At 41.5% G+C, this 27,450-nt stretch overlaps 1 protein-coding gene across 1 annotated transcript; it reads left to right on the top strand.

Annotated features, from left to right (window-relative positions):
- Positions 1 to 4,022: 4,022 nt before the first annotated feature.
- Positions 4,023 to 27,450, top strand: POLR1B (RNA polymerase I subunit B). The gene is given in 16 exon segments (XM_037527816.2): positions 4,023 to 4,252; positions 8,092 to 8,259; positions 8,942 to 9,088; positions 9,991 to 10,123; positions 11,435 to 11,571; positions 12,267 to 12,490; positions 14,048 to 14,219; positions 16,020 to 16,191; positions 16,827 to 17,108; positions 17,936 to 18,069; positions 19,237 to 19,407; positions 19,904 to 20,060; positions 22,093 to 22,289; positions 23,026 to 23,279; positions 24,689 to 25,413; positions 25,416 to 27,450. Coding segments are annotated over 16 exon segments (3,405 nt in total). The 5' UTR covers positions 4,023 to 4,075; the 3' UTR covers positions 25,571 to 27,450.

Raw genomic sequence — 27,450 nt, 5'->3', positions numbered from 1 at the left:
TCCAGGCATTAGGCTTATTATACAAGACTTTAATTTAGTTAGAATATGTTTAAGGAGCTAAAAGAGTGATGTGTTATCTGAGAGAAAACATCAATAAATAGATAAAAATTATTTAAAAATAGCACTAAGGAGAAAATTTGGCACTGAAAACTACAACCATACAATTGAATTAACACCAATCCTTCACAAAGTCTTCAAAAAAAAATAGAAGGGAACACTTGCCAACTCAGTCTGTGATTACACCATTAATACTGTGACACCCAAATCAGACAAAGATAAAAGCAAACAACATACCAATACCTCTTGGGAATATAGATGAAAAAATTAAATATAATAGCAACCACAGCAACATATACAAACAATTATACACCAGGGCCAAGTAGGATTTAGCCTAAGAATACAATGCTTGTTTATAATACGAAAGCAATCAATGTAATCATTTTTATAGAACAAAGGACAAAAACCACAATCATATCAATATACATAGAGAAAGCATATGACACACAACCCTTTGTGAAAACAGCAAAAAAAAAAAAAAAGAAGAAGAAGAAGAAGAAAACAACCTAGGAATAAAAGGGGAACTTCCTCAACTTGATAAAGGGCATCTTTGGAAAAACTCATAGCCTCTATCACAGGTAATAATGAAGGACTAAAAGCTTTCTTTTTAATATCTGGCACAAAACAAAGATGCCCATTCTTGTCACACTAGTCAATATTATACTAAAGATTCTAGACAGAGTAGTCAGATAAAAGGAAGGAAGAAAGGGCATCTAGATTGGAGGGTGACAAGAGCTTATATATTGCAAATCTTAAGGATAGATCTAATGAGTTCACAAGGTTGCCAAAGATCAACACCTAAAATTCAATTGTATTTCTAAAAGTAAAACTTTAAATTTTGAAAATTTAAGAAAACAATTTTTATCAGCATCAAACGATTTAATTTTTAGTAATAAATTTAACAAGTTCATTTGTACACCAAAACTACCAAACATCTTTGAAAGACATTAAGAAACACCTAAGTAAAAAGAAATATGACTCATGCTCATGAATTGGAAGATAATTATTTTAAAAATGAAAACAGACCCCAGATGTACAGATGAAGGACCATCCCTATGAAAAATCCCAGCTGCCTTTTTTGTAGAAATTTACAGGCTATCTCGAAAATTCATGTGGAAGTAACAAAGGACCAGAAATAGCCAAAACAATCTGGTAAAAGAATAAAGTTGGAGGCCTCAAAATTTATTATAGCGCTTTATCAGTCTATGCTGTACTAGTATAAGGATAAACATACAGATCAAGGAAATAGAATTGAGCACCCAGAAACAAACCCTCACATCCACAGTCAATTGATTTTTGACAAGGAGCTAAGACAATTTAATGGATGGAAGGAAGCATCTTTTTCAGCAAATGGCCCTACGATATTTCCACATGCTAAGGAATAAAGTTGAATGCCATTCTCACACAACATACAAGATTAACTCAAAATTGATCAAAGGCTTACAACTAAGAGTTAAAATTTAAAAACCCTCAGAAGAAAACATAGATGTAAATCTTTTTTTTATAATTAGCAATAACTGTACCTCAGATGAACTTTATTGGTTATCATACTGCCACTGTGGAAAATTTAAAAAAAAATCTAGGTGTAAATTTTATGTATCTTGGATTAGGTAGTGATTTCTTAAATACATCAAAAGCATGAGCAACAAAAGAAAAACCTAAACTAGACTCTATCAACACCAAAAACTTGTGCTTCAAAGGACACCATCAAGGAAGTAAAAACCCATAAAATGAAAGAAAGCAATTGGAAATCATATACTTGATAAGAACCAGAATATATAAAGAACTATTGCAATTCAGCAAAAAGACAATCCAATTTTAGGATAGGCAAAGTATCTAAACATTTCTCAAAAAAAATTAGAAAAAGAGGGCCTCCCCTGATGGCACAGCGGTTGAGCGCTGGGCTGTGAAGCTGCCCGCAGCCTCTGCAGCGCCGGTTCGATCCCCGGCCACAGGTGAGGGGCCCACATGGCACACAGACCTCTCCTGTTGCGCCCACTGTGCCCCTCAGCAGTGTATTTCGTCACTCTGCCTATTCTGTTCCCCGCTCTGGCTCTGGTGAATCCTCTCACCCTCCTGCGCTTCTGACTGTACCCAGTGCTTGTGTAAATAAATAAATAAATCTTTAAAAAAAAAACAAAAGAAATTAGAAAAATAGCTAATAGACATGAAAAGATGTTTTACAGCATTAGTCATTAGAGAAATGCAAATTAAACTATGTCAGTTACATTGCAACACAGGTTACAACTGTTGAACACACATATACACAAAAGATGACGCTGAAAGACATCTGCAGGCATTCCCTGATAAACCCCCATTCTGGGGAGATTAAGTGAGTCACAGGATTCATAGAGATTCAAAGGCTTTTAAGGAGGGAGCCTCCCTGGTGGCACAGGGGATCAGGCAGAGCACTGTGAAGCTATCTGCAGCCCCTGCAGCACGAGTTCGATCCCTCCCTGGACAGGGAGGTACCTATGTTATAGGACAGGGAGAGGGTCAGCCCAAACCCCGCAAACCTGCCTATTCTAAATGGGTTCTGCCATCCGCCGCATCAACACAAAACATAGGAGACTTTAATGGGAAGGAACTTTAATAAAAACTAGGAAACAATACAGGTGAGGCAAAGAGTCTAGTTTCTAGATGAAGCACCCAAAGCTACCCATCCCCTCGTGGGTAAAAGTCCATCCATATGGGAATGGCGCAGAGCAAAGCCCAAAGCCTGCTACAAGTCTAAAGCACCTTCCAGTGGGGACCCACAGAAAAGGGTCACAAACAACCGGACAAGCCCGGAAGGAAAAGAGCAAAATCAACATCAAGATAAAAGCTGCCATGGTCACCTCCCCACGGGTCTCACCCACATCTGTGTCACCCAGTTCACGACCAAAAGACAAGCACAGTTTCTTCACGTGTCTCTAGGCTCCATGTGCCTCCTCCAGGTCTCCTGGCTCCATCCTGCTTCTTTCCTCAGTCTCTTCTGCAGCTTCTCCTCTTCCTGCTCAGCTCCACCCTTCCTTGGGTGGGGCAGGGAACCTGGAACCTCCCCCTTTCCTGGGGACCACCCTGTTACACCTACATGACGCAGCAGACCTCTCCTGGCTCGCTCGCTGCTCCCCATAGCAGTGTATTTCAGTCCAACTGCCTGTCTTTCTCCCGACGCTGTCTCTGGTGAATCCTCTCACTGCCCCACCCCCACACACCTCTGGCCTGTGCCCCAGTTCTTGTATGCATAAATAAAACAAATCTTTTTTTAAAAAAAGGCTTTTAAGGATGGTAAGGCCTTCCATCTGCCCCAGCTCCCCAGAAGACGGGGAGAGAAAAAGCTAGGGTAGACTACTTCTTGTCCATTCCAGTAATGAGCCTTCAGGATTTAAGAGTTGGGTAAATAGAAATCTGAGGACAGATTTGAGGTTTCCGGAAAGGGGGTGGGGGATTATGGTGGATTAGGGGTACGTGTGGTAACATACATCTGAAAAGGTGTGCACCTCTCTCTCTAAATCACAGTGTTGTAAATCAACTGTTACCTCAATAAAAAATAATACCATTAAAAAAAAAAAATGGAACAACGAAAGAGATGGGTAGAAGTTGCAGCCAGGTGCGCAACATCTGCCTTTTCCTTAAAGCCAGGGGTGCCTCCCCAGAGTCCCATCAGCCTTGGATCCCACAACTGGATAACAGGATAAAAGGGTATGTTTTGAAGATCGCGTCTTTAAATCCAGAGCCAAAGAGGTCGCAACCTGAACAGGGCGTGGGGCAGAGGGTGGGTCAAGTTTCCACCTCCGGGTCTCTCCGGAGCGGCAGGGTAAGCAGAGAGGACCTGGCACCGTCTGGATCTGCACAGTGTTAAACCGGCTCGTTCAGTCTGTGGTTTTGCTTCCAAGTCGACCCTATAAAATGGAAGGACCAAGGGCGGGGTGACAAGGAGAACTACATTTCCCAGCAGGCCGCGGGCGCCGGCTCTTCTGCCATTCTTCGCGGCGCGCGTGGAGTGGTCGCTGGGATTCCGGGTGCGGGCGGCCGCATGGATTCCTGCGGCCGGTGGCGGAACCTGCCCAGCGGGCCTAGCCTGAAGCACTTGACCGACCCCTCTTACGGGATCCCGCGGGAGCAGCAAAAACCAGCGCTGCAGGAGCTGACGCGGGCGCATGTGGAGTCCTTCAACTACGCTGTGCGCGAGGGACTCGGCCTCGCGGTGCAGGTGAGCGCGGCTTCCTCCCCGACGCCCTGGAGCCCTGCGCTTGTCCGCGCGGCTGGACCCGGGGACGACCCTCCGCCCTTGGCGACGACCCTCCGCCCTTGGCGAAGCACGAGGAGTACAGGAGAGAGGGTCCGGAGGGGCTGCAGAAGGGCGCCTTGGGACGGGCGCGGGCCTCGGGAGAGGATGAGAGGGGAGAGAGATGAATGAGATTCGGGGCCTGCAAGGGGTGGGGAGACTCGGGAAGCGGGGGTGGGTGGGGCCTGGGCCTAGAGGCTTAAGACCCGCGGCGGTGGGTCGAGAGAGACGCCGGGGAGGTCACACTATACCCCCCAAGGCTACACCATTAGATCGTGCTGGACTCAGCGCAGGACTTGGCCCCCTGGCACTTGTAGAGTCAGCTAGAGATAGATGTATTTGGGGTTTCTGAATGTATGTGATTGGGAACCGTAGTGTCTGTAGGACAGTTTGTGGGTGCTGTTGAAGTGAGGAGTGGCCCGTGTGAAATGTGCTTCTTAAGACACACGCTTTTATAGCATGAAGACTTAACCTGTCCAATACTTAACTCAAAAGGTTCTGAGCTTGTTTGTGGCTACACTAATGTGTAAGGTTCTCCTTCACAGCCCCCCGCCCCCCACAACACACACACTTAGAGCTTTGAAATTAGAAGCTAATGGGCACCTGTTCTCAATTAGGTTGATGCTGAGAAAGATAAACGAGACATAAAAGCTAGATTCAGTAGGAAAGTATAATGGCATTATTAGGTAACATTTGTCAACATTAAGTGGTTGGCACAGAGGGTAATGGTAATGAAGGATTCAAGTAAAGGTGATGGGGAAGGTCTCCTTTAATAAGCATTGCCAGTGTCTCCAGGCATGAGACTCTGAGAGGAGAAAGTGGAAGTGGAAGAGACTGTTGAGTTCTCTGCTTTTGAGAACTGGGCATCATGTTTTGGAGTAGAGTGGTGGAGATATGAAAGTAGTGACAGTCCTCTTGAGAATTCCCCTGCCAAGGGTTGGGTACCCACTTGAGGAGTACAGAGGAAGTACAACCAAATCCAGGTGTTGGAGAAGGGACAGCAGGCTTAGATGAATTGTGGGGAAGAGGAGAGAGAATTCCCACCTAGGAAAGTGAAGGAGCAATGCTCTGGGATACTATTGGCTTTGGTTTTGTAGGGTAGGATTTGTGTTATGAGGGCAAGGTATTTATTTACAGTATTTATTACTCTATTAGAAATTAAAATGGAAAAACTAATTCATTTAAAAATAAGCCAATTGTATGTTAACATTATGATGACGTTTTTGCATATCTTTTAAATGTCTGGCTTATAAGAAGACAGCTGAGTTCCTGTATCTGCTTCTGCATTCATTCTCTTGGGATATATTCTGGTTGAAAGAGATGAAGAAAATCTAGTTCAGGATAAATAATGATACTGCAACTTAGCTGGCATTTTATTATTTGAAATTGTTGTTCCATAACATAGTAAGGCAAATGACTAAAAACTTTATAGAGCCAAGGGAGAAATAGCCTTAACATATTTCTGTTTGTTTATAGTTTTGCCTGGTTTCTTTTGAGTAGATTCCTCCATTCTGTGAGTTCAAATCGGTATGTCCATCATAGTCATCTTTTCAGAATATAGTTGATTCTCACTATTTGGGAATTCCATGTTTGTGAGTTACCTACTAAGTAAAATTTGTTTGTGACCTCCAGATCAGTACTCACCAATATGGACAGTTCAGTGAAAAATTTGTTTCCTGGTGCATAAGATCCTGTAAAGCAATACTCTGCTTTCATGTTTCAAGCTCTTATACTGTAAATAAGTGTCCTTTTTGAAGTCTGTTCAGATTTTTGCATTCTTAGGCTTTTTGTTGACGATTTTGCAGTTTTTCCTGGCCTTCAACCATATGGTGAAATGCTGTCTAATATTTCCTAAACATAGTAAGGTTATGATGTGCCTTACAAATAAGCGTGTGGTAGATAACCTTGTTTAGTCATGATGTAGGTGCTGTTGGCTGTGAGTTCAATATTAATGAGTCAACAATATATATTAAATAAAATGTCCTTAAGTAGAAACACATAAAGGTTACATATTGACCATGTAACAAAATATTGTGACCAAAGACTATGAAAATCCTAAAGAACAGTGGTTCAGTAGTCCTTAAATATGAAATACATCAAAGTTTTATTTTATTTTATTTTTTTTAATTTTCTAGAGGCATGTCTTATTTATTTATTTATTGTTTGTTTGTTTGTTTGTTTTGTTTATACAAGCACTGGGTACAGTCAGAAGCGCGGGAGGGTGAGAGAATTCACCAGAGCGGGGAGCAGAGCAGGCAGAAGGACGGAAGTACACTGCTGAGGGGAGCAGCGGGCACCAGGAGAGGTCTGCGCACCATGTGGGACCCTCCTCCGGTGGCCGGGGAGCAGCCGGGGATCGAACCGGCTGTAGAGGCTGCAGGCAGCTTCGCAACCCAGCGCTCAACCGCTGCGCCACCGGGGAGGCCCCAAAGTTTTATTTTAGAATAAAATGTTGAGTTCTAAAATAATAACAGCTTTAGCTAAAATTTGGAAAAAGTCAGTCGAATTCACAGGAGTAGACAACTTCCTTGATATACTGACACTGTTTTTTTTTAATTAATTATTTTCATTTATAACTTTTTTTTTGTGGGACCCTTGCCGGCGGCCGGGGATTGAACTGGTGCTGCAGAGGCTGCGGGCAGCCTCGCAACCCAGCGCTCAACCGCTGCGCCACCAGGGGAGGCCCTCATTTATAACTTTTACATCATCGTGTAGTCCCCATAAAATTCCCACCACCAGTTCACCCGTGAACCATCACCTTAGTCCCGTGTGCTCTTCCCTCCCTTGTTTTGATCCCTTTGATCCCTCTGATTGTTTTGCTCACTCCCCCTCCCTCACAGAATGTCTCTGATTTATGGTTTATGTGACTCTGTTTTTGATGTTCTTATTACTCTAAGGCTAGGAGGTTGTTCGTAGCTAATATGCGCGCATACTTAGCGGCGCCCCTACTTCAGAACAGCAGAGCTCACCCAAGGGAGTGGTGTAGAGAAGCCGCTGCTCAGGAAGGGGAACCACCGTTCTCTTTGCATGGCTCTGGCTTTCGTATGAAGCCATCGTGGGATGACATGTACAAACAACAGACTGTGGAATAGCTTGGTGGGTCTGGTACTGGATCAGGAGGATGTTTCCATATCCTTGTCCTCTTAGCAGCAGTCCCATCTGTCTTGCTGTGCACATAGAGGGCACAGGGTAGAAAAGAGAAGGCAGGTACTTGGTTCAGAAAACAGCTTTGTTCTGTACAAAACTAGATCCCAAGAGCTTACTACAGAATTTGATACCTGTAGGCATTCACAAAAGTATGAGTTAATGCATTATAGTTATTTATTTATTTATTTATACAAGCGCTGGGTACAGTCAGAAGCACAGGAGGGTGGAGAATTCACCAGAGCCAGAGCTGGGAACAGAACAGGCAGAAGGACCGAAGTAACTGCTGAGGGGAGCAACAGGCGGCAGGAGAGGTCTACGCGCCATGTGGGACCCTCGCAGGCGGCCGGGGATTGAACCAGCGCTGCAGAGGCTGCGGGGCAGCTTCACAGCCCAGTGCTCAACTGCTGCGCCACCAGGGGAGGCCCTCATGCATTATAGTTTTAAGCATTTGGTGAAGGCATGAATAGACCAGATGTGGCTTTTACTGTCATTTTAAATATATGTCACTTTGGCATTATAGGCATCATTATTCGTAGAACATAATAAGATTTGGAAGAGTATTAGAGAAAAAAATGCCTTGGAAATGCAAACAGTGAATAGTGTCAATTGTATTTCAGGCTATACCTCCCTTCGAATTTGCTTTCAAAGATGAACGTATCTCTCTCACTATTGTGGATGCTGTCATCAGCCCCCCCACAGTTCCAAAAGGGAGCATCTGCAAAGAGCTCAGTGTCTACCCAGCAGAATGCCGGGGCCGAAGGAGCACCTACAGGGGAAAGTTGACAGTGAGTACAAGTGACAGTGTGTGACTTTCACATTTTACATTTTTATTTTAAAGCTTTATTTATTTATGCATACTAGAACTGGGGTCAGGCCAGAGGATTTGGGGGTGAGAGGATTCACTAGAGACAGACTGTGTAGCAGAACAGGCGGAGCTCCTGAAATACACTGCTGAGGATAGCAGCGGATGAGACAGGAGAGGTCTGCTGTTCCATATGTGTGTCAGCTCCCTGGCCAGGGATCGAACTCATGCAGCGGTGGCTGCCATTAGTTTCATAGTGCTGTGACTTCACCCTTGCACCACCAGGGAGGCCGTCACATTTTACATTTTTTTGTTTGTTGTTTTTGTTTTTTTGTTTTGTTTTGTTTTTTGTGGGACCCTCGCTGGCGGTTGGGGAACGAACATGCGCTGCAGAGGCTGTGGGCAGCCTCTCAGCCCAGCACTCAACCACTGCGCCACCAGGGGAGGCCCACATTTTACATTTTTTAGAATAAGGCTGTTCAAAGCTAGATCCCGAGTTTGTAGTCTGCCTTGTTGGTACCATCATCTAAGAGATCCTATCTTTTAAATCTAAAACATAGTATTTCATTTATGGTCTTCCTTGCTCTTTTAAAATGCTCATCTTTTTCTTGTAGATTCAGATATTTTCTTTTTTCAATAATTTTTCTTCTGTTATTTCCATTTAGGCCGATATCAGTTGGGCAGTAAACGGGGTCTCAAAAGGAATCATTAAACAATTTCTTGGCTATGTTCCCATCATGGTGAAGTCCAACCTTTGCAACTTATACAACCTTCCTCCCAAAGCGCTCATCAAGCACCATGAGGAAGCAGAGGTAATTTCAGGGTCCAGTGCACTAATGGGCCAGGTGACAATAGAGAAGACTAGAAGCTTGACTGCGGGTGGTCAGTGTCTCTTTCTCTGCTTTGCTTTCTGGATAGGTAAAGTGGGGCATTAATATCCTGGCTGTATATTGTGTAGGGCTCAGAGTGAGTCTCAAATGAGACAATTATAAAAAAGTAGCCTTAAAATTGAGGCTATTATTGCAGGGAAAGAACTGATAGATTTTTTTTTCCCCCTAATTTTCTGAATGGTACATATTTAGAGAGGTTTGTTTTTGTTTTTGTTTTTTTTTTTTTTTACCCTAACTTAGTCTATGAAAAACTATTGTCTAAAATGTGCTCTGCCAGAGTATGATGCCGCGAGCATGTTAAATAACTCACCTGTCTTCCCTTCAGCAGTTCTTGCAGCTGTGTTGGGTGGCTTTGCACTATTGTGTGAGTTGATCAAGACATACAGATTCTGCATGCAGCAGGGAGCACAACACAGGCTTGTGTTGTGTGGCAGGAAGAGAGTTCTGAAGGCAGGTCTGGGTTTGACGACCCAGCTGCTCCACTGACCATTGTGTGACTTTGGGAAGTTTAATCTCCCTGAGCAGCTTCCTCTGCTGAGAATGGGCACAATAGCTATCCCACTCATTGTCACGAGGGTTAAATGTTACAATAATGTAGAGTACCCAGAATCATATGCCTGCTTCAAGGTAGGCAATCCTTATATTTTTCACAGAAATGTGATACTGACTAAAGCTATTATTCTCCTATTACTAATCTGAATTCGCCCGTGTGCTCCTCTTACTCATATTGTTCTGTGTCTGCCTGGGAATGAGGGTGATGACTTGCAGTTATTCACTTTTGTGTTTATAGTTTTGTTTAATATTATAATTTGTCTCTTTGGCAGGAAATGGGAGGCTATTTTATAATCAATGGCATTGAAAAAGTCATCCGAATGCTGATTATGCCTCGGAGAAATTTCCCCATTGCAATGATAAGACCAAAATGGAAAACCAGAGGCCCTGGCTATACTCACTTTGGTAACTTGTAGTGATTTTTGGGATGTTCTATTAGAAAAATTATAAACCTTTTTTTTTTTTTTTTTTTAAGTAGCTGTACCTAAATAGAGTGATATTTTTGTGTGTAATCATTTCTGTATTAAGATTTTGTAAGTGGGAAGCCTAGTATCTATATTGTGGGGTTTTTTTTAAGCTGAAAGAAACATATATGTTTATGAAGATGGAGACTGGTTTGACTTGGCCAGAGATCAGAGTAGGCCTCAGAAATTTTTTGATCCATGCTCTGCTACCTGCCTCTGATTAAGCATTGTCTGTGACAGTGCCTCACAGGACTTTGCATTCTGTGTAACCCTGATAAGAATTTCTTATAGCTGAAGAATTTATTCTTATAATGCAACTAAAGACCAGCCTCTATAACCATATGTGCTGTACCTATAATCATAGCAGCAAGGCAAAGTGTTCAGGCATTTATTCTTTTGTAGCACTTGATGCAGTATGTCTTAGCAATCTTTGTTTTAATTTAATTTAATATCTAAAATTCTCCTTTTCTCCATTTGATCAGACTCTGTGGGTGCTGGGGATATAAAGTGCTATAAGACAAGGGCCCTGCTCTGATAGAAAACTTTGAATTTTCATTAAATTCTTAGATTTAGTACTTTGAGGGGTTTTCAACCAGTGGACTTCTAGTGAGTCCTGGACCTGGGACGCGACGGTGAGGGAAATCAGACATGGGGGACTGTCATGTCCAGCATGCAGTAAATCTTTATTGTCTTAGTGCTTATTATATACTATTTTAATTGCAGCAGGTGTAACATCAAAGCATACCATATAATGATAACACATATGAATGATTAGTCTACTTTCTTACTATTATCTATTTACTTCAGACAGTAGGGTACCAGGTGGTTAGTTCTCATGCACATAATCTTATCACCCTCTAGCTAGAGCTTGGGAAGTTCGCTCATTATTTTTGTTATTCTAAGACTGTGGAGAGGTAGAGGCCTGACTCCACACAGGTCACTTTCCGGGCACTCAACACCAAGTCCTGTCACTCAGAGGTTTTCCTTCAAGACACATGTGTTTTCACATGCCTTAGGGACTCAGGTCAAGGCCCTTCTGCTCACTGCGCGGGGTCTCTCCCAACATCAACCCTGGAAGATTTTACATTCTAGGGGACATTTGGCAGGTTCTGGTGACATTTTTGGTGGCCAGCATTGATTGAACTTAGTGGTTTGACTCCAGTTATTTCTAAAAGGGTAAAACTAATTCAGGGGAAAAAATGATTGAAGCATTTACAGTATTATAGAATTTTTTTATTTTTTGTTTCACTAGGAGTTTCAATGCACTGTGTGCGGGAAGAACATTCTGCTATCAATATGAATCTTCACTACTTGGAAAATGGCACAGTTATGTTGAACTTCATTTATCGGAAAGAACTGTTTTTCCTTCCTCTGGGATTTGCACTTAAGGTATGATTTACTGAATATTTTATTTTGTTGTGAGAAGATTCATTGGAGGCCACAGAATAGATTCTCCTCATCAGAGTTCCTACTTCCTAGTTATCTGCTGCTCCACTCAGTGACTTAAAACATCACTAAACATTTCCCCCTGTAGTTTCTGTGGTCAGGTTTGTAGAAGTGATTTGGCTGAGCTGTTCTGGTTCAGAAGATGTTTCTGTCAGATGTCTGTAAAGACAGCATTTGTTCAGAAGGCTTAACCAGGGCTGGAGAATCCACTTCCAGTGTAGACTCTGTACCGTTTGAGTGTCTAGCAAGTCAGTGTGGGCTGTTGGCAGGACATCTCAGCTCCTCTGCACAGGTCCTGCTTAGGGTAGCTCTCTGAGAGTTAACCTAGATGAGGCAGAAGCAACAATGCCTTTCATGACCAAGCCTGGAGAGTCACATGTGAACTTTTTCACTGTAGTCTCTTGGTCACATAAGTGACCATGATTGATTTCAGGAGGAAACTAGAGTTGTGAATTCCATGAGGCAAGAATCATGGGGCTGTTTCTTGGTATCTCTCATACAGACACTGCCTCATTGTGGAGGGTTCAATTCTGCTCATTTGTCCTGGGCATCAAAAAGAAAAAGAAAAGAATTGTTACTGAATGAGTTAAGTGGAATAGTTATTACATAACAATTAAAACTTTTTTTTCCTATTCTAGGCACTTGTCAACTTCTCCGATTATCAGATTTTTCAGGAGCTCGTCAAAGGAAAAGAGGATGACTCTTTCTTCAGAAACTCTGTTTCTCAGATGTTAAGGATTGTGGCAGAAGAGGGTTGTTCCACACAAAAACAAGTCCTTCACTATCTAGGTGAACGCTTCAGAGTAAAACTCAATCTTCCTGACTGGTATCCAAATGAACAAGCTGCAGAGTTTCTATTTAAGTACGTGTGCTTCCATCCAAGCTTTTTTTCAGGGGGGTTGGAGGGTATCAGTAGTTCTTTGTATTGATGTAGTTAGAGTTGGTGATTCATTTAGGAATTGGAATGGATCTGGGGGTAGAATTCTGTTTAGGAGCGTAGGGACTAGCTTTGTTCCCATGACCTTCCTCTCCTTTCTTTTTTTTTTTTTTAATGGTAATTTTTTCTTAAGTTCTTTAGTTTTTTTTTTTTTTAAGATTTATTTATTTTTATTTTATTTATTTATACAAGCACTGGGTACAGTCAGAAGCGTGGGAGGGTGAGAGAATTCTCCAGAGCCAGAGCAGGGAGCAGAACAGGCAGAAGGACCGAAGCACGCTGCTGAGGGGAGCAGTGGGCGGCAGGAGAGATCTGCGCGCCATGTGGGACCCTCCTCCGGTGGCCGGGGAGCAGCCGGGGATTGAACCGGCGCTGCAGAGGCTGCGGGCAGCTTCGCAACCCAGTGCTCAACCGCTGCACCACCGGGGAGGCCCCCTCTCCTTTCTTTTTATGGTATTTTTGTTTTGTTTTATTGTACTTTTCAGTTTTTATTTTGAAATAACTTCAAACTTCTGGAATTACTGCAAAATTAGTATATTGGATACTTGTGTTCAGTAGTTAACATTTTTACTACATTTGCTGTATTATTTTCTCTGCATGATTTGAAAGTTGCAGACATCATCCCTTTATTTCCTTGCGGCAAGGAATTGTCTTGAGTAACTACCATGTGATTTTTATATAAAGCAACCCTGCTGTAGCACAGCTCTGTCTCATACACAGCCATGAGCCACTTTGAGTGCTCAAGTGACCAGTCAATGCAACTGAGAAACTGAATTCTGAATTTCATTTAATTTTAACTAATTGCAATTTAATTAGCTACATGTGGCTTGTCAGTACCATGTTGGCCAGCACAACTCCAGACTATATTCTGTTCTTTTGCTAATAGTGCCATTAAAGGTGTGGCAGACTTCTCCTGTCTTGCCTGCTGCTCCCCTCAGCAGTATATTTCAGTCAGTCTGCCTGTTCTGTTCCCCACTCTGTCTCTGGTGAATCTCTCACCCTCCTGCACATCTGGCCTGTACCCCAGTTCTTGTATACATGAATAAATAAATCTTTAAAAAAAAAAAATAGTGCCATTAAAGGTGAAAAACAGTTTTTCAAAAAATGAGTAAAGACTTTTTGGTAAACATGAAGTGGATACCTTGGTTAGTAGGACATCAAGTAGTATTAACAGCTGGATTGGAGGCCTCCCTGGTGGCGCAAGGGGTTAAGGCTCACTACTATGAAGCTGTTGGCAGCCACTGTAGCGTAAGTTTGATCCTGTGGCCAGGGAGCTAACCCACATGGCACAGCAAACCTCTCCTGTCTCACCTGCTGCTCCCCTCGCCAGTCAGACCACCTGTTCTGCTCCCCACTCTGTCTCTGGTGAATCCTCTCACCACCACCCCCACCTCTAGCCTATACCTCAGCTCTTGTATGCATATATCTTAAAAAAAAAAAAACAGCTGGATTGTTATAAGCTACTCCTTTCTGTTTTGACAGCCAGTGCATCTGTATCCACTTGAAATCAAATACTGAAAAGTTTTATATACTTTGTCTCATGACCCGGAAGCTCTTTGCATTAGCCAAAGGAGAGTGCATGGAGGAGAATCCTGATAGTTTGGTGAATCAGGAAGTCCTTACGCCTGGTCAACTCTTCCTCATGTATCTGAAGGTAAATTATGTGCTGTTTTCACCTGGGACCAGTTGTGCCTCTGAAGAATGGTGTGACAGTATCTAGCAGTGTTATTTCCTACATGTATGTTTATACAGTCGCCCCTGGGTATCCACAGGGGATTAGTTCCAGGACCTCCTGCACATATCAGAATTTACAGGTGCTTGAATCCCTTATATAGAATGGTACAGTACTGCATAAAACCTATGCATATCATCTCATAATTTAAATAATCTTTAGATTACTTATAATACCTACAACAATAAAATGCCTTGTAGATAGCTTTTATACTGTATTGTTTAGGGAATAATGACAAGTCTACATGTTCAGTATCTATTGTGGGACGAACTCCATCTTTAAAGCTGGATGCAGAACTTACAGATAGTTGACTAATTGCTAGTTTGACTAATTGCTAGTTTGGGCATTTTATATAGTCTCTATTTTCTGTATTTAGTGGTAAGAAATCTAATCAAAGATCCTAGCTTACACTAGGTTGAGAAATTTCTGTAATGGTTTTATAGGGTAAGTAAAGACAAATCTTGATTAAGAACATTAAAGATTAAGTGTGAATGACATGTCACCATACAGTCAGTCCTCATTCACATGTTCCATATTTACAAATTCACCCACTCACTAAGATTAACTTGTAACACCAACAATATCAGCACTGGCATCACTTTTCGTGGTTATTTACAGACACACAATGAGAGTAAAAATTTTGGAGTCTTCTGCTGCACTTGTTCCCAACCAAGGTGTAACAGAGCGGCATTCTGCTTTCTTATTTTAGTTCTCATTCTATAAACAAGAGTTAGTACTTTCTCACATTTTTGTGCTTTTTGTAGCTGATCTGGCTGTTTAAAATGGCCCTAGGTGTGATGCTGGCGTTCTACCTGATGTTCCCAAGTGCGTGGAGGCTGTGTGATGTGCCTCTCTGAGAAAATATGTGGTTAGACAAGCTCATTGGGGCTGAGTCAAAGTGCTGTTGGCTGTGAGTTAGTGGCAGTGAGTTCGCTAGGAAGACGTCTTGCAGGGGACGGGTCTCCTGCCTCCTCCTAGCTCAGGTGCCAGTGCTGTTACCCTGTGGCTCTTTCTTTTCTCTTTGGTCTTCTGTTCCTTTTCCGTTACATCACAGGTTTCATATGAGAAGAACATGTCCGTCTTTCCTGCTAGTTTATTAACTGTCATGTGTGTTAGATGTCATTTGAGGACTTTGAGCTGTTGGTTGATTTTGTTCTTGAGACAACAGGCAACATGCTGATCTCAAAGCTTTGTTGTTGCCTGTTTCTGAGATTGATGCTGTTCTGACTGCTTGATAAAAGCATTTTAATTGAAAATTTTCTAAGAACAAAGCAACCCATTTTGATTCTTCCTGTTAGTGTGGATATTCTTAAAAGTGACTTTTGTCCCACCCCAGAGGACATTTGACATTGTCTAGAGACATTGTTGTTTGTTACAACTCAGAGGGTGCTGCTGGCATCTGGTTGGTAAGGACCAGGGGTGCTTCTCCATTTCCTACCGTGCACAGGATGGTCCTTCACCACAAAGGGGCAATCAAAATAACAGTAGTCCTGAGGGTAAAAAACCCACATGTAAACAGGGTTTGTATCTTTTATCTTAAGAAATGCCTGACCACTAATATTACATTGAAAAGCTGTCTTTCAGGTTTGTAGTTTAGATGTTCTCTATGTTAGGTATATATATTAGCAGGCCTTTGTTCTGTATGAATGCATAGATTATGTGGGAATGAATATGAAACTTGGATTTAAAACACAAAATATTTAATTTTTTTTCTTATTTCAGGAAAAAATGGAAGCTTGGTTAGTGTCTATTAAACTAGCTATAGATAAGAGGGCTCAGAAGACTAATGTGTACATTAACAATGAAAATTTGATGAAGATTTTTAATCTGGGAACAGACCTTACAAGACCATTTGAGTATCTTCTTGCTACTGGGAATCTACGTTCTAAAACAGGTGAAATTAAATAAATAGGCTTTATTTTAGTAATTTTTGTAAAATTATTTACGTTTAAGTGTATGTCAATCTCAGGAGCATTAGACAGTGTCTGTCTGGCTTAAATACAGTGTAATAATCGAATACATTTCCTACTCCTCCTAGAAGATTAAAGATGGTTGAGCCACCTGAGGAAGGTTACCTGGATAGGTGCTGTGGGAGGGTTGTTACACATGCCCTTCCTAGATCGGTTCATCAGAATAGAAGGAAAACTTTAAAATGGGAATTGAGGGCCCAGGAATCTGTCTTTTTTTGTTTTAAACAAATGATTGATTCTGATACAGATTTAGAGGCTAGTAATTACTTTAATAATACCCAACTCTCTTGGCCGAATCCCACTTAATTTCGGCTATTTTACTATGTATTTAATGTTTCCTCACAAAGGAGAAAGTGGTAGAGGAGATAGGGAACCAGTCAGGACTAATAAAATTGGTGAAATCTGGGGGTTTTAACTACTTTTTGTACTCTTCCCACTCATTCTAGCTGAGGAAGCTTTGTAATACCCCCGTCTGTGATCTGTAGTATGTAGCCACCAATAAAAATAGACTTTAAAAAAAAAGTTTAGCCCATTATTGAATGACTTTTGTTTTATTAAGGTCTTGGCTTCCTGCAAGATTCTGGACTTTGTGTTGTGGCTGACAAGCTGAACTTCATACGCTATCTCTCCCATTTCCGCTGTGTGCACAGAGGGGCCGATTTTGCCAAGATGAGAACCACCACAGTACGCAGGCTGCTGCCAGAGTCCTGGGGTTTTCTTTGTCCCGTGCATACCCCCGACGGGGAGCCCTGCGGCCTGATGAACCACTTAACTGCCATATGTGAGGTTGTCACACAGTTTGTGTACACAGCATCTATTCCAGCTTTGCTCTGCAACTTGGGTATGTGTTGTACAGAGATAAACAGTCTTGTTTGGTTATGTGGATTTTAATCAGTGCAAATAAGTTATGCTTGCGTTATGAGTTTCTGTTTAAAGACTTTATTTAAGTATACTGTGATTTGTTCACATAGAGCTCCCAGCCAACAGGACTCTAAGTATAAGCATCTCTGACTGTGCATTTTTATCCATAAGGCACAGCACAGCCTTGTGGCAGGAACACTGGATAGCACTTGCTGCACACCTTTGCTGAGGCCATTTTCAACACCTAGCACTAAATCACCATCATAAAGCACAGAAATGTAAAAACCATGGCATTGAATAGACTGTGAAAAGGATCCTTGTGTATAGTATGAGAGCTGAAACAAGAAGGTAGGATGTCACCTCATTAGACCTCAGCTGCTTTTAGAGACTCAGATGTTTTGCTGAGTGTCCTCAAGTGACCACAAACGCTACTGGTATTGATATCAGGTTTACAAATAACTTAATAAGTAGGCAAATTTGCAGATATAGATATGCAATTGAAAATCAATAATAATTAAATTTGGGGAGGTGGGAGGCAATGTTTTACATGGTTTTAGAAATATATATAAAAAGTTTACAGTGGAAGGATTTCCTGTCCCCCTGTGCCTCTTCCCACAGGCAATCAGAGTATAGTTTCTTGTGTATCCTCACTGAAATGACTTAGAAACTTACTCTGGCAATACAAAAACATCTGCTAGAGACTGTATCATTGGCTGAATAAAATGATCAAGGAGTTGATGAACCCCTCTGAAGGGGCTTTTTACTGTTGGAAAAACATCCTGATATGTTCATTCTGTTCTCCATCAGGAGTCACTCCAGTCGATGGCACGCCACACCGACCCTACAATGAGTGCTACCCTGTCCTGCTGGACGGCGCCATGGTCGGCTGGGTGGATAAGGAGCTTGCGCCTGGCATTGCAGATGCTATCCGACATTTTAAGGTGATCTTGTGTCTTTGTGGATTGTTCTGTCCCGCTGGGTTTTGAGACTTAAGAAATACTTTCTGAAATATATTTTATTTAAGATTGTTTGAATCTACATTCGTAAGTCTCTGCTTTATAAAAAGAATTAGTTAGGACATATCTACCCTCTGCAACAGCTTGTGGAGCATAAAATTACATGATCTTTTGATTCGATGGCTTTTCCCCTTTTGTCTTTTCTTAATGTAGTGCGTCCTCTCCCTGTCTCTACCACCCCCACCCAAGGGGTGAGTGATCGTTAATTAAGATTTGAGAATTTCACTAGTTTGAAACTTTTTCTACATCTCATTAATTTCAGGTTTTATCTTATAATTTCCTGATTTGTACTTTTTGGGGGACTTTTTTTGCTTTTATTTTAAGCTTTTGAGTTAGGAATTTAATTCATTTTCATTTTAAATAATATGTTTAGCTGTGAATTCCCATAAGTTCTGAGATATAATTTTGTTATTTTTTTCAAATTTTGGTTTGTGTTTTTAAAAAATTTTCCAGGTAGAAGGACTTTTTCATTAAATACCCTTTAAAATAAACTCAGTAATTATTTTAGATTCTGTAGAACAATTTCATATAGTATGTCTACCCGTACATTCTTGATTTACCAGTTTCTCACTATTGGTTTGCCTGATAGTGATGCTGGACCTCCCAGTAAATAGGGCTCTGCCAGCTCTGGAAAATGGGGTGAGTGGCATTCTGTGTGAGAATGAGACTGGCAGGGCGCTAGGTTTGTTACCTGCATAACTATTTTCTCAAGACAACTACTTTTCTTCTTTTCTTTTTTTTAAAGATTGATTTATTTATTTATACAAGCACTGGGTACAGTCAGAAGCGCGGGAGGGTGAGAGAATTCACCAGAGCCAGAGTGGGGAACAGAACAGACAGACTGACGAAAGGGGAACAGTGGGCGGCAGGAGAGGTCTGCACTCCATGTGGGAGCTGGTGGCCAGGGATCGAACTGGCACTGCAGAGGCTGTGGGCAGCCTTGCAGCCCAGCGCTCAACCGCTGCACCACCAGGGGAGGCCCAAGATAACTACATTTCTTGTTTGACTTCATCCCTATTTAAGTTGTCTCCCAGCAGCAGAACGATGTAAACACATTGCTTATTCTTTACCGAACTCTTTATGTTGAAACAGGTGTTGAGAGAAAAAAGAATTCCTCCCTGGATGGAAGTGGCCCTCATCCCCATGACAGGAAAACCCGGTCTCTACCCAGGATTGTTCCTTTTTACCACTCCTTGTAGACTGGTGCGACCGGTGCAGAACTTGGAGTTGGGTAAAGAAGAACTAATTGGAACTATGGAACAGGTATGCAGAAATTGAGTGATGGCGGCTGTACAACTTCAGAGACCTAATTATTATTGCTCTTCTAAAGAGTTGTCATTGTTATAATAGGTTTGTGGTCACATGACCTGCCTGTCCCATTCTGCCCAGCTCCCAAAGCTCCTTTCCACACTGTTCTGCCTTAGGGGTGAGGGTGAAATACTCAATTATATGTACTCATATTCTTTGCCTACATCTTTGCTTTTGCAAAACTGGGCTTTCTGCTACTTAAAAAAAAAAAAAATCTTCTCTTCATATCCCCCTTTGCATATGGACCAGGGTAGACTGAGAGTGAAATTTGTAAGGCAAGTGTATTTCTAACTGGAAGCTTCCCTATGCTTCCCAGTGGATCCCTGCCATGTTCGTGATGCTGGGTGGGGTGGTTCTCTCAAGTCTTTTAGTGAAAAACCCTGAGAGGTTAATATGTTAGCAGTCACAGTTACTTTGTACCTTGAACTTTCTCATCCTTCCTCTTTTCCAGCTCTTCATGAACATTGCTATCTTTGAGGATGAGGTTTTTGCTGGAGTTACCACCCACCAAGAGCTCTTCCCTCACAGCCTGCTGAGTGTTATTGCCAACTTTATCCCATTCTCCGATCATAACCAGAGTCCACGGAACATGTACCAGTGCCAGATGGGTAAGATGAGGTGAAAGATGGTAACAGAAGAAAAGTACCTATAGCTTTTTAATTTTGAAATAATTTCATCACTTAAAAGATGTTATACTGTCTTTTCTTGGTCTCTGTCATTTCTAAGTAGTAGTCATTGGCTATATGCATTGTTGTTTAGCCGTAAGTTGTGTTATTTTTCCTCTTCTTAAAGATTTTTGGTTTTATTTGTAGCAAATTGTCTGTGATATATGTAGATAAGATGTTCGTTGTGTTTGTGTTGCTTGGGTTTTGCTGATCTTCTAATATATGGCATCTGCCCCATTCTCTCTCTTCTGAGATTTTAGTTACACATCATATAAATTAAACTTTTTGATAATTGTCTCAAGCAACTGGATTTCTGTTTTCTCTCTTTTCTTTCATCATATAGGAATTTTTATTCATCATCATGTTCACAGACTTTTCATTCTATTTCATATATTCTGTTTTTCAGCCTAGACTAATTTCCATTTGTTTCTTTGTTTATAGTTTGTTTTCTTTGAAATGCTTGTCTTTGTTATATTTTCCTTAAAATTTGGAGCATAGTTATGCAACAGATACTTTTTTAGCTCATTGTCTGTTAATCCAATATCTGGACCATCACAGAATCAGTCTCCATTAATTGGACTTTTTCCTTGAATATGGGTAATATTTTCCTGTTTCTTTGTCAATTGTATTGGTGGACATTTTAATTGAAATATTTTATTTTTTAAGATTTATTTATTTATGCATACAGGCCGGAGACACGGGGGGTGAGAGGATCCACCAGAGACAGAGTGGGGAACAGAACAGGCAGACTGACTAAAACACACTGCTGAGGGGAGCAGCGGGCAAGACAGGAGAGGTCTGCTTCGCCATGTGGGTTGCTCCCAGGCCAGCTGGGGATTGAACTCGTGCTGCAGAGGCTGCGGTTTGGTTCATGGTGTGGTGCTTAACCCCTTGCGCCACCAGGGAGGTCCTGATTGAAATATTTTAGATTGGATTCTGTTATGTTCCTCTGAGGAGGATTCCTTTTTAGATTTAACTGCTAGATAACTTAGCTGAACATAGCAGTTGGAGTATACTCTTGATTTAGGTGGGCTGATTTAGGTGGAAATGTTCTATGCATGCACTATTCATGAGTCTTCTGAAGATTTGAACTCACTTTATGTGCAGAATTTAAGACTCTTCCTTTGATTTCTTCCCTCTCTAGAGTTTCTCCTCTTACTTTTCTGAACTCTATTTCTTGGTTCTTCAAGTCATTAAGACTCTACATAGCCATTACACTGACTGGACTATCAGGCAAAAATAAAGTAAAATAAAATAAAAACTGGAAATTCATCTAGTGCAATTCCTTTTCTCCACATCTAAATTTTTCTTAAGTTTGTGGCTGCTTTTGGTTACTTTCCAGTGCTTTCAAGTTGTGTGCATATATGTATGTGTTTCTTGTTTTGTTATTTTTCTGGATCTCAGTAGTTGAGGATGGTCCTGTAGGAGTAGCGCTCTACTACTGAAAGCTAGAGTCTCCTGTACTATATTTTTAAAAAATCCAGTGTATATGTTTTCAGAATAATTTTGTTTTGAATTGATTCTGTGTTCTAAAGTAATAAAAAGAAATAAAAAGTCTTACTTATGTCCTGTACTCCCCAGAATTAACAAATATTGACATCTTGCTCTGTAGATATATGTGTGTATATGAGAAAGGAAGCTAATGTAATACTATAACCTTTTAATGCTTTTTTGTTACATTACACTTGTCCCGTACACTGGGTATAGGATTGTTTGGGATGTGTTACAAATGTGCAGGAATAGTATATATTAATGTAGTGTTGTATTTTTTTCCACTCTGCATTGTTTCCATGGTCTGGTCATATTGATATATGTAGGTCTACTTCACTTTCACACTGTGTGTTAGTACACGGTGAGCTTAACCATTATGATTTATTTATTCATTCTCCTATAGTTAATATTTAGTTGTTTCCAACTTCATATACTATCTTTATAATCAAGGGGACAAAGTAAAAGTTGTTTTTTCCTTTTATAGGTAAACAAACCATGGGCTTTCCACTTCTCACTTATCAAGACCGATCAGATAATAAACTATATCGTCTTCAGACTCCACAGAGCCCTTTAGTGAGACCTTCCATGTATGACTATTATGACATGGATAACTATCCAATTGGGACAAATGCCATCGTTGCTGTTATTTCTTACACTGGCTATGATATGGAAGATGCCATGGTAAGTTTCACCAAGAGATCTAGTTCCATTTTTTTTTTTTTTTAAGATTTATTTTATTTATTTATGCATATAAGAGCTGGGGTGTAGGCCAGAGGTACGGGGGCGTGAGAGGATTCACCAGAGACACGGTAGGGAGCAGAACAGGTGGACCTACTGAAATACACTGCTGAGGGAAGGAGCGGGTGAGACAGGAGAGGTCCGTGGTTCCATGTGGATCAACTCCCTGGCCAAGGATTGAACTCATGATACAGTGACTGATGATAGCTTCATAGTCCTGAGACTTAACCCCTTGCACCACCAGGGAGGCCCTCTAGTTCCATTCTTTATAATTTTTAATTCCCCCTCACCCCCGCCCCACTGTTAAGTCACTGAAGGATAGTATTTCTGTCCCCAGGTGTCTAGGATTTGGCACAGGAGTATCCTGTTAAAAGGTTAATTCATGGTCTAAGTTGACAGCAGCAAGCTTTAGGGAGATGATATTCACATGCGTGTTTGAGCACATAGTAGATTTTGAAAGAATATAAAATGTCTTGGATATATTGACCTTTTATATTTATGCATGATTGGGTTTTAAGCAAACATTATACATGTCTGGGTTTTAACAGGTCAGGTGATTTGGAAAATGTAGATAATTGAATACCAGTTATCCTAAACCAAGTATTATAATTTTAACTAGTTTTATTTAAAAAATTGCTAATTGGCCTCAGTTTTCCTAAATTATTCTTTGATCTTGTAGATTGTGAGTAAGGCCTCTTGGGAACGAGGCTTTGCCCATGGAAGTGTCTACAAGTCTGAGTTCATAGACCTCTCTGAAAAAATTAAACAAGGAGATGATAGTCTGGTATTTGGAATCAAGCCCGGTGACCCACGGGTTTTGCAGAAGTTGGATGATGATGGGCTGCCGTTTATTGGAGCTAAACTGCAGTATGGAGATCCATATTACAGCTACCTGAACCCGAACACTGGGGAGAGCTTCGTTATGTACTATAAGTAAGTTTGGATATCCACTTACAAACAAAACAGTGCTAATTTTTTTTCCCTCTTATAAAATTTAATTTTGTTTAATTAATATATTTTTAAATCAGGGTAACATTCTTTACAGCATTGTGTATGTTTTAGGGATCTAGGGCTATATCTCTTTGAATGTATGTTATCAAGCCACACCTACCACTGAAGTACCCATAATCCTCCACCAGGGTCCTTTGGCTCTCTCCTCTGGACCCCTCTCCTCCCCTCCCTCTCTAGTACCGTCAGTTCTACAGTCAGAATCTATTTTACCAGTGCTATTTTTCAAAGGATATTTCTCAGAGAAATTGCTTGAAGTCAATGAAAGTTATCTTTTAACAGGAGAATTTCTAGAAAAAAATATAAAAGGTAGTTATAACTCAGTCATAAAGAATTGGTATTTCTTTTTATTTTAAAGTTTTATTTATTTATGCATACAAGAACTGGGGTACAGGCCAGAGGTGTGGGGGGTGAGAGGATTCACCAGAGACAGAATGGAACAGATCAGGCAGACTGACTGAAATACACTGCTGAGGGAAGCAGCAGCAGGTGAGTCAGCAGAGGTCTGCTGTGCCATGGGGGTAGCTCCCTGGCCAGGGATCGAACTCGTGTTACAGTGGCTACTGATAGCTTCATAGGTTGTGTCTTAACCCTTTACGCCACCAGGGAGGCCCTGAATTGGTATTTCTTAAACAAGATAAAATTCTGTCGACTTTTCTGTTTCTCTTGTCAGTCTATTATAATTGATGAGAGTTATCTGTGATTTGATTATGAAGTATGTTGAAACATGCCATACATGTTGTTAGGGATGTTTCCTAGCTAAAATATTGAGTTCATTGTGACTTCTATTAAAACTTAAAATATTTTCAGCTTATTTTACAACTATAAAGTTTTCAGTAGGTCTTAATAATTTTGTAGTGAGCACAATCAGTAACCCTATTTGTAAATTTTTTTTTTTTTAAATTTATTTATTTATTTATACAAGCACCGGGTACAGTCAGAAGCGCGGGAGGGTGAGAGAATTCACCAGAGCCAGAGCAGGGAGCAGAGCAGGCAGAAGGACCGAAGTACACTGCTGAGGAGAGCAGCGGGCGGCAGGAGAGGTCTGCGTGCCATGTGGGACCCTCCTCCGGTGGCCAGGGAGCATCAGGGCATCGAACCAGCACTGTAGAGGCTGCGGGCAGCTTCGCAACCCAGCGCTCAACTGCTGCGCCACCGGGGAGGCCCTATTTGTAAATACTTTTAACACAAATCTCTATGTGTATTAGAGACTGGAAATAAGGTTAAGTTTTCCGAACATCTTTATGGAGAAATAGTTATATCCATAAAACTTAAGTCTTTCTATATGTTGAAATAAACGATTTTGACTTTTTGTATGGTTTATTTTGCTCTAGGAGTAAAGAAAATTGTGTTGTGGATAACATCAAAGTGTGCAGTAATGACACCGGAAATGGAAGATTCAAGTGCGTTTGCATCACTATGAGAGTCCCTCGGAACCCAACTATCGGAGATAAATTTGCCAGTCGTCATGGGCAGAAGGGTATCTTGAGCCGACTGTGGCCAGCAGAAGACATGCCGTTTACTGAGAGTGGGATGGTCCCAGACATTCTGTTCAATCCTCATGGCTTTCCGTCCCGAATGACCATCGGAATGTTAATCGAAAGTATGGCAGGGAAGTCTGCTGCTCTGCATGGTCTCTGCCATGATGCTACACCCTTCACCTTTTCAGAGGAGAACTCAGCTTTGGAATACTTCGGTGAGATGTTAAAGGCTGCTGGCTACAACTTTTATGGCACCGAGAGGTTGTACAGTGGCATCAGTGGGCTAGAACTGGAAGCAGACATTTTCATAGGTGTGGTTTATTATCAACGCTTACGACACATGGTCTCAGACAAATTCCAAGTTAGAACAACAGGAGCCAGAGACAAAGTCACAAACCAGCCTATTGGGGGAAGAAATGTCCAGGGTGGAATCCGTTTTGGGGAAATGGAGCGGGATGCTCTTTTGGCTCATGGTACATCTTTTCTCCTTCATGACCGCCTCTTCAACTGTTCTGATCGATCGGTAGCCCACGTGTGTGTGGAGTGTGGTAGTTTACTCTCGCCACTGTTGGAGAAGCCACCCCTTCTTGGTCTGCCCTGCGCAATAGAAAATACAACTGTACTGTGTGTAATCGCAGTGACACTATTGACACTGTTTCTGTGCCTTATGTTTTTCGATATTTTGTAGCTGAGCTGGCAGCTATGAACATCAAAGTGAAACTGGATGTCATTTAACTTGATGTGACCTTCTGGCTTAGGGCTATCAGGTTAAAACCAAATTCACTTCAGTGGAGCTGTTGCTACATTATGCTGGTGTTTTTTCAAGGGTGTTAGAACTTTCAAACTAACTCAAGATTTCTAAGTCTTTGGTATAATAACTACTGAAATTGATTTTAAAAAATGACACATTGGGCCTCCCTGGTGGCACAAGAAGTTAAGACGCAACCTATGAAAGCTGTCCACAGCCGCCACTGCAGCATGAGTTCGATCCCCAGCTGGCCAGAGAGCAACCCATATGGCACAGCAGACCTCTCCTGACTCGCCCAGCGCTCCCCTCAGCAGTGTATTTCGGTCAGTCCATCTGTTCTGTTCCCCACTCTGTCTCTGGTGAATCCTCTTACTCCCCCCACACCTCTGGCCTGTACTCCAGTTCTTGTATGCATAAATAAATAAATCTTTTTTAAAAAAATGACACATTAAAAAGAATAGAACCTCTATAGGGGAAATTGTCCTTTCCAAACCCAGTTCTCTGTACCCCACCTACATGTATTTGTCCATGTAGAACAGAGCAGTCAAATACAAATATGATGCAAGCCATGTATACAATTTTATATTTTCATACTGTTACAGAATTATTTTTAAACAGGTTTACTGAAGTGTGATTGTTATACAAATAACCACATATATTTAATGTGAACAATTACATGTATTTTGAACCACACGCCTCTGAAATAATCACAGGGTAATAAGCATCATGTTTCCTCCTGCCCCTTTGTTTTTGTTTGTTTGTTGCAGTAAGAACACTATTTCCTTAACAAAGTAAGTGTACAATGCAGTATTGTTAACGGTAGGCACAGTTTTGTAAGGCAGACCTCTAGCATCTATTCATCTTCCATAATGGAATCTTTGTGGCTGTGGTACAGCAATTCCCATTTCCTTCTCCGCTGGTCCCTGGTAACCATTCTCTCTGTCTCTTTGCTTGACTGTATTTCAGATACCTCATGTCAGTGGGTTTGTGCAGAGTATTTGCCCATCTCTGACTGGCCTCCTTCTCAGGGTATTGTCCTCTGGGTTTTCCATGTTGCATGTGACAGGATATCCCTTTTTCAAGTTTAATGCTGCTCTATTGTATGTATATGCCGTTTTTTCTTTCTTTTTTTTTTTTTAAGATTTATTTATTTAATTATACAAGCACTGGGTACAGTCAGAAGCGCGGGAGGGTGAGATAATTCACCAGAGCCAGAGTGGGGAGCAGAACAGGCAGAAGGACCGAAGCACACTGCTGAGGGGAGCAGCGGGTGGCAGGAGAGGTCTGCATGCCATGTGGGACCCTCGCCGGTGGCCGGGGATCGAACCGGCGCTGCAGAGGCTGCGGGCAATTTCGTAGCCCAGCGCTCAACTGCTGCGCCGCCAGGGGAGGGCCTCTATGCCATATTTTCTTTGCCCACTTCTTTTATTAATGGACAATTAGTTTCCATATTTCAGAAATAATATTTCACGTAATGCAGCCAAAATGTCATTTCAACATGTAGTGAATACAAAATATTTATTGGGGTATTTTATATTTTTCTATACTAAATCCATAAGATCTAGTGGATGTGCTTTTCTTTTTTGTATTCAGTATTCATTATGTGTATGTACTCTCCCCTGCTGATGGATATTTGGGCTGTCCCAGACTGGCTTTTATAGTGTTGGCAGGAGCTGCCTTGCCTACACTTACTTGTGCAAGTGTAAGATGCTTTTTGATGTGAAAAAGCTTTCTAAGGGCCTCCCAGGTGGCACAGCGGCTGAGTGCTGGGTTGTGAAGCTGCCCGCAGCCTCTGCAGCACCGGTTTGATCCCTGGCCGCCAGGCGAGGGTCCCACATAGCGCGTAGACCTCTCCTGCAGCCTGCTG

This window comes from Talpa occidentalis, unplaced genomic scaffold (assembly GCF_014898055.3).
Source record: "Talpa occidentalis isolate TD23 unplaced genomic scaffold, MPIMG_talOcc4v2.1 talOcc4.5, whole genome shotgun sequence".
Lineage (NCBI taxonomy): Eukaryota > Metazoa > Chordata > Mammalia > Eulipotyphla > Talpidae > Talpa > Talpa occidentalis.
This window is presented reverse-complemented; position numbering and strand designations above follow the sequence as displayed.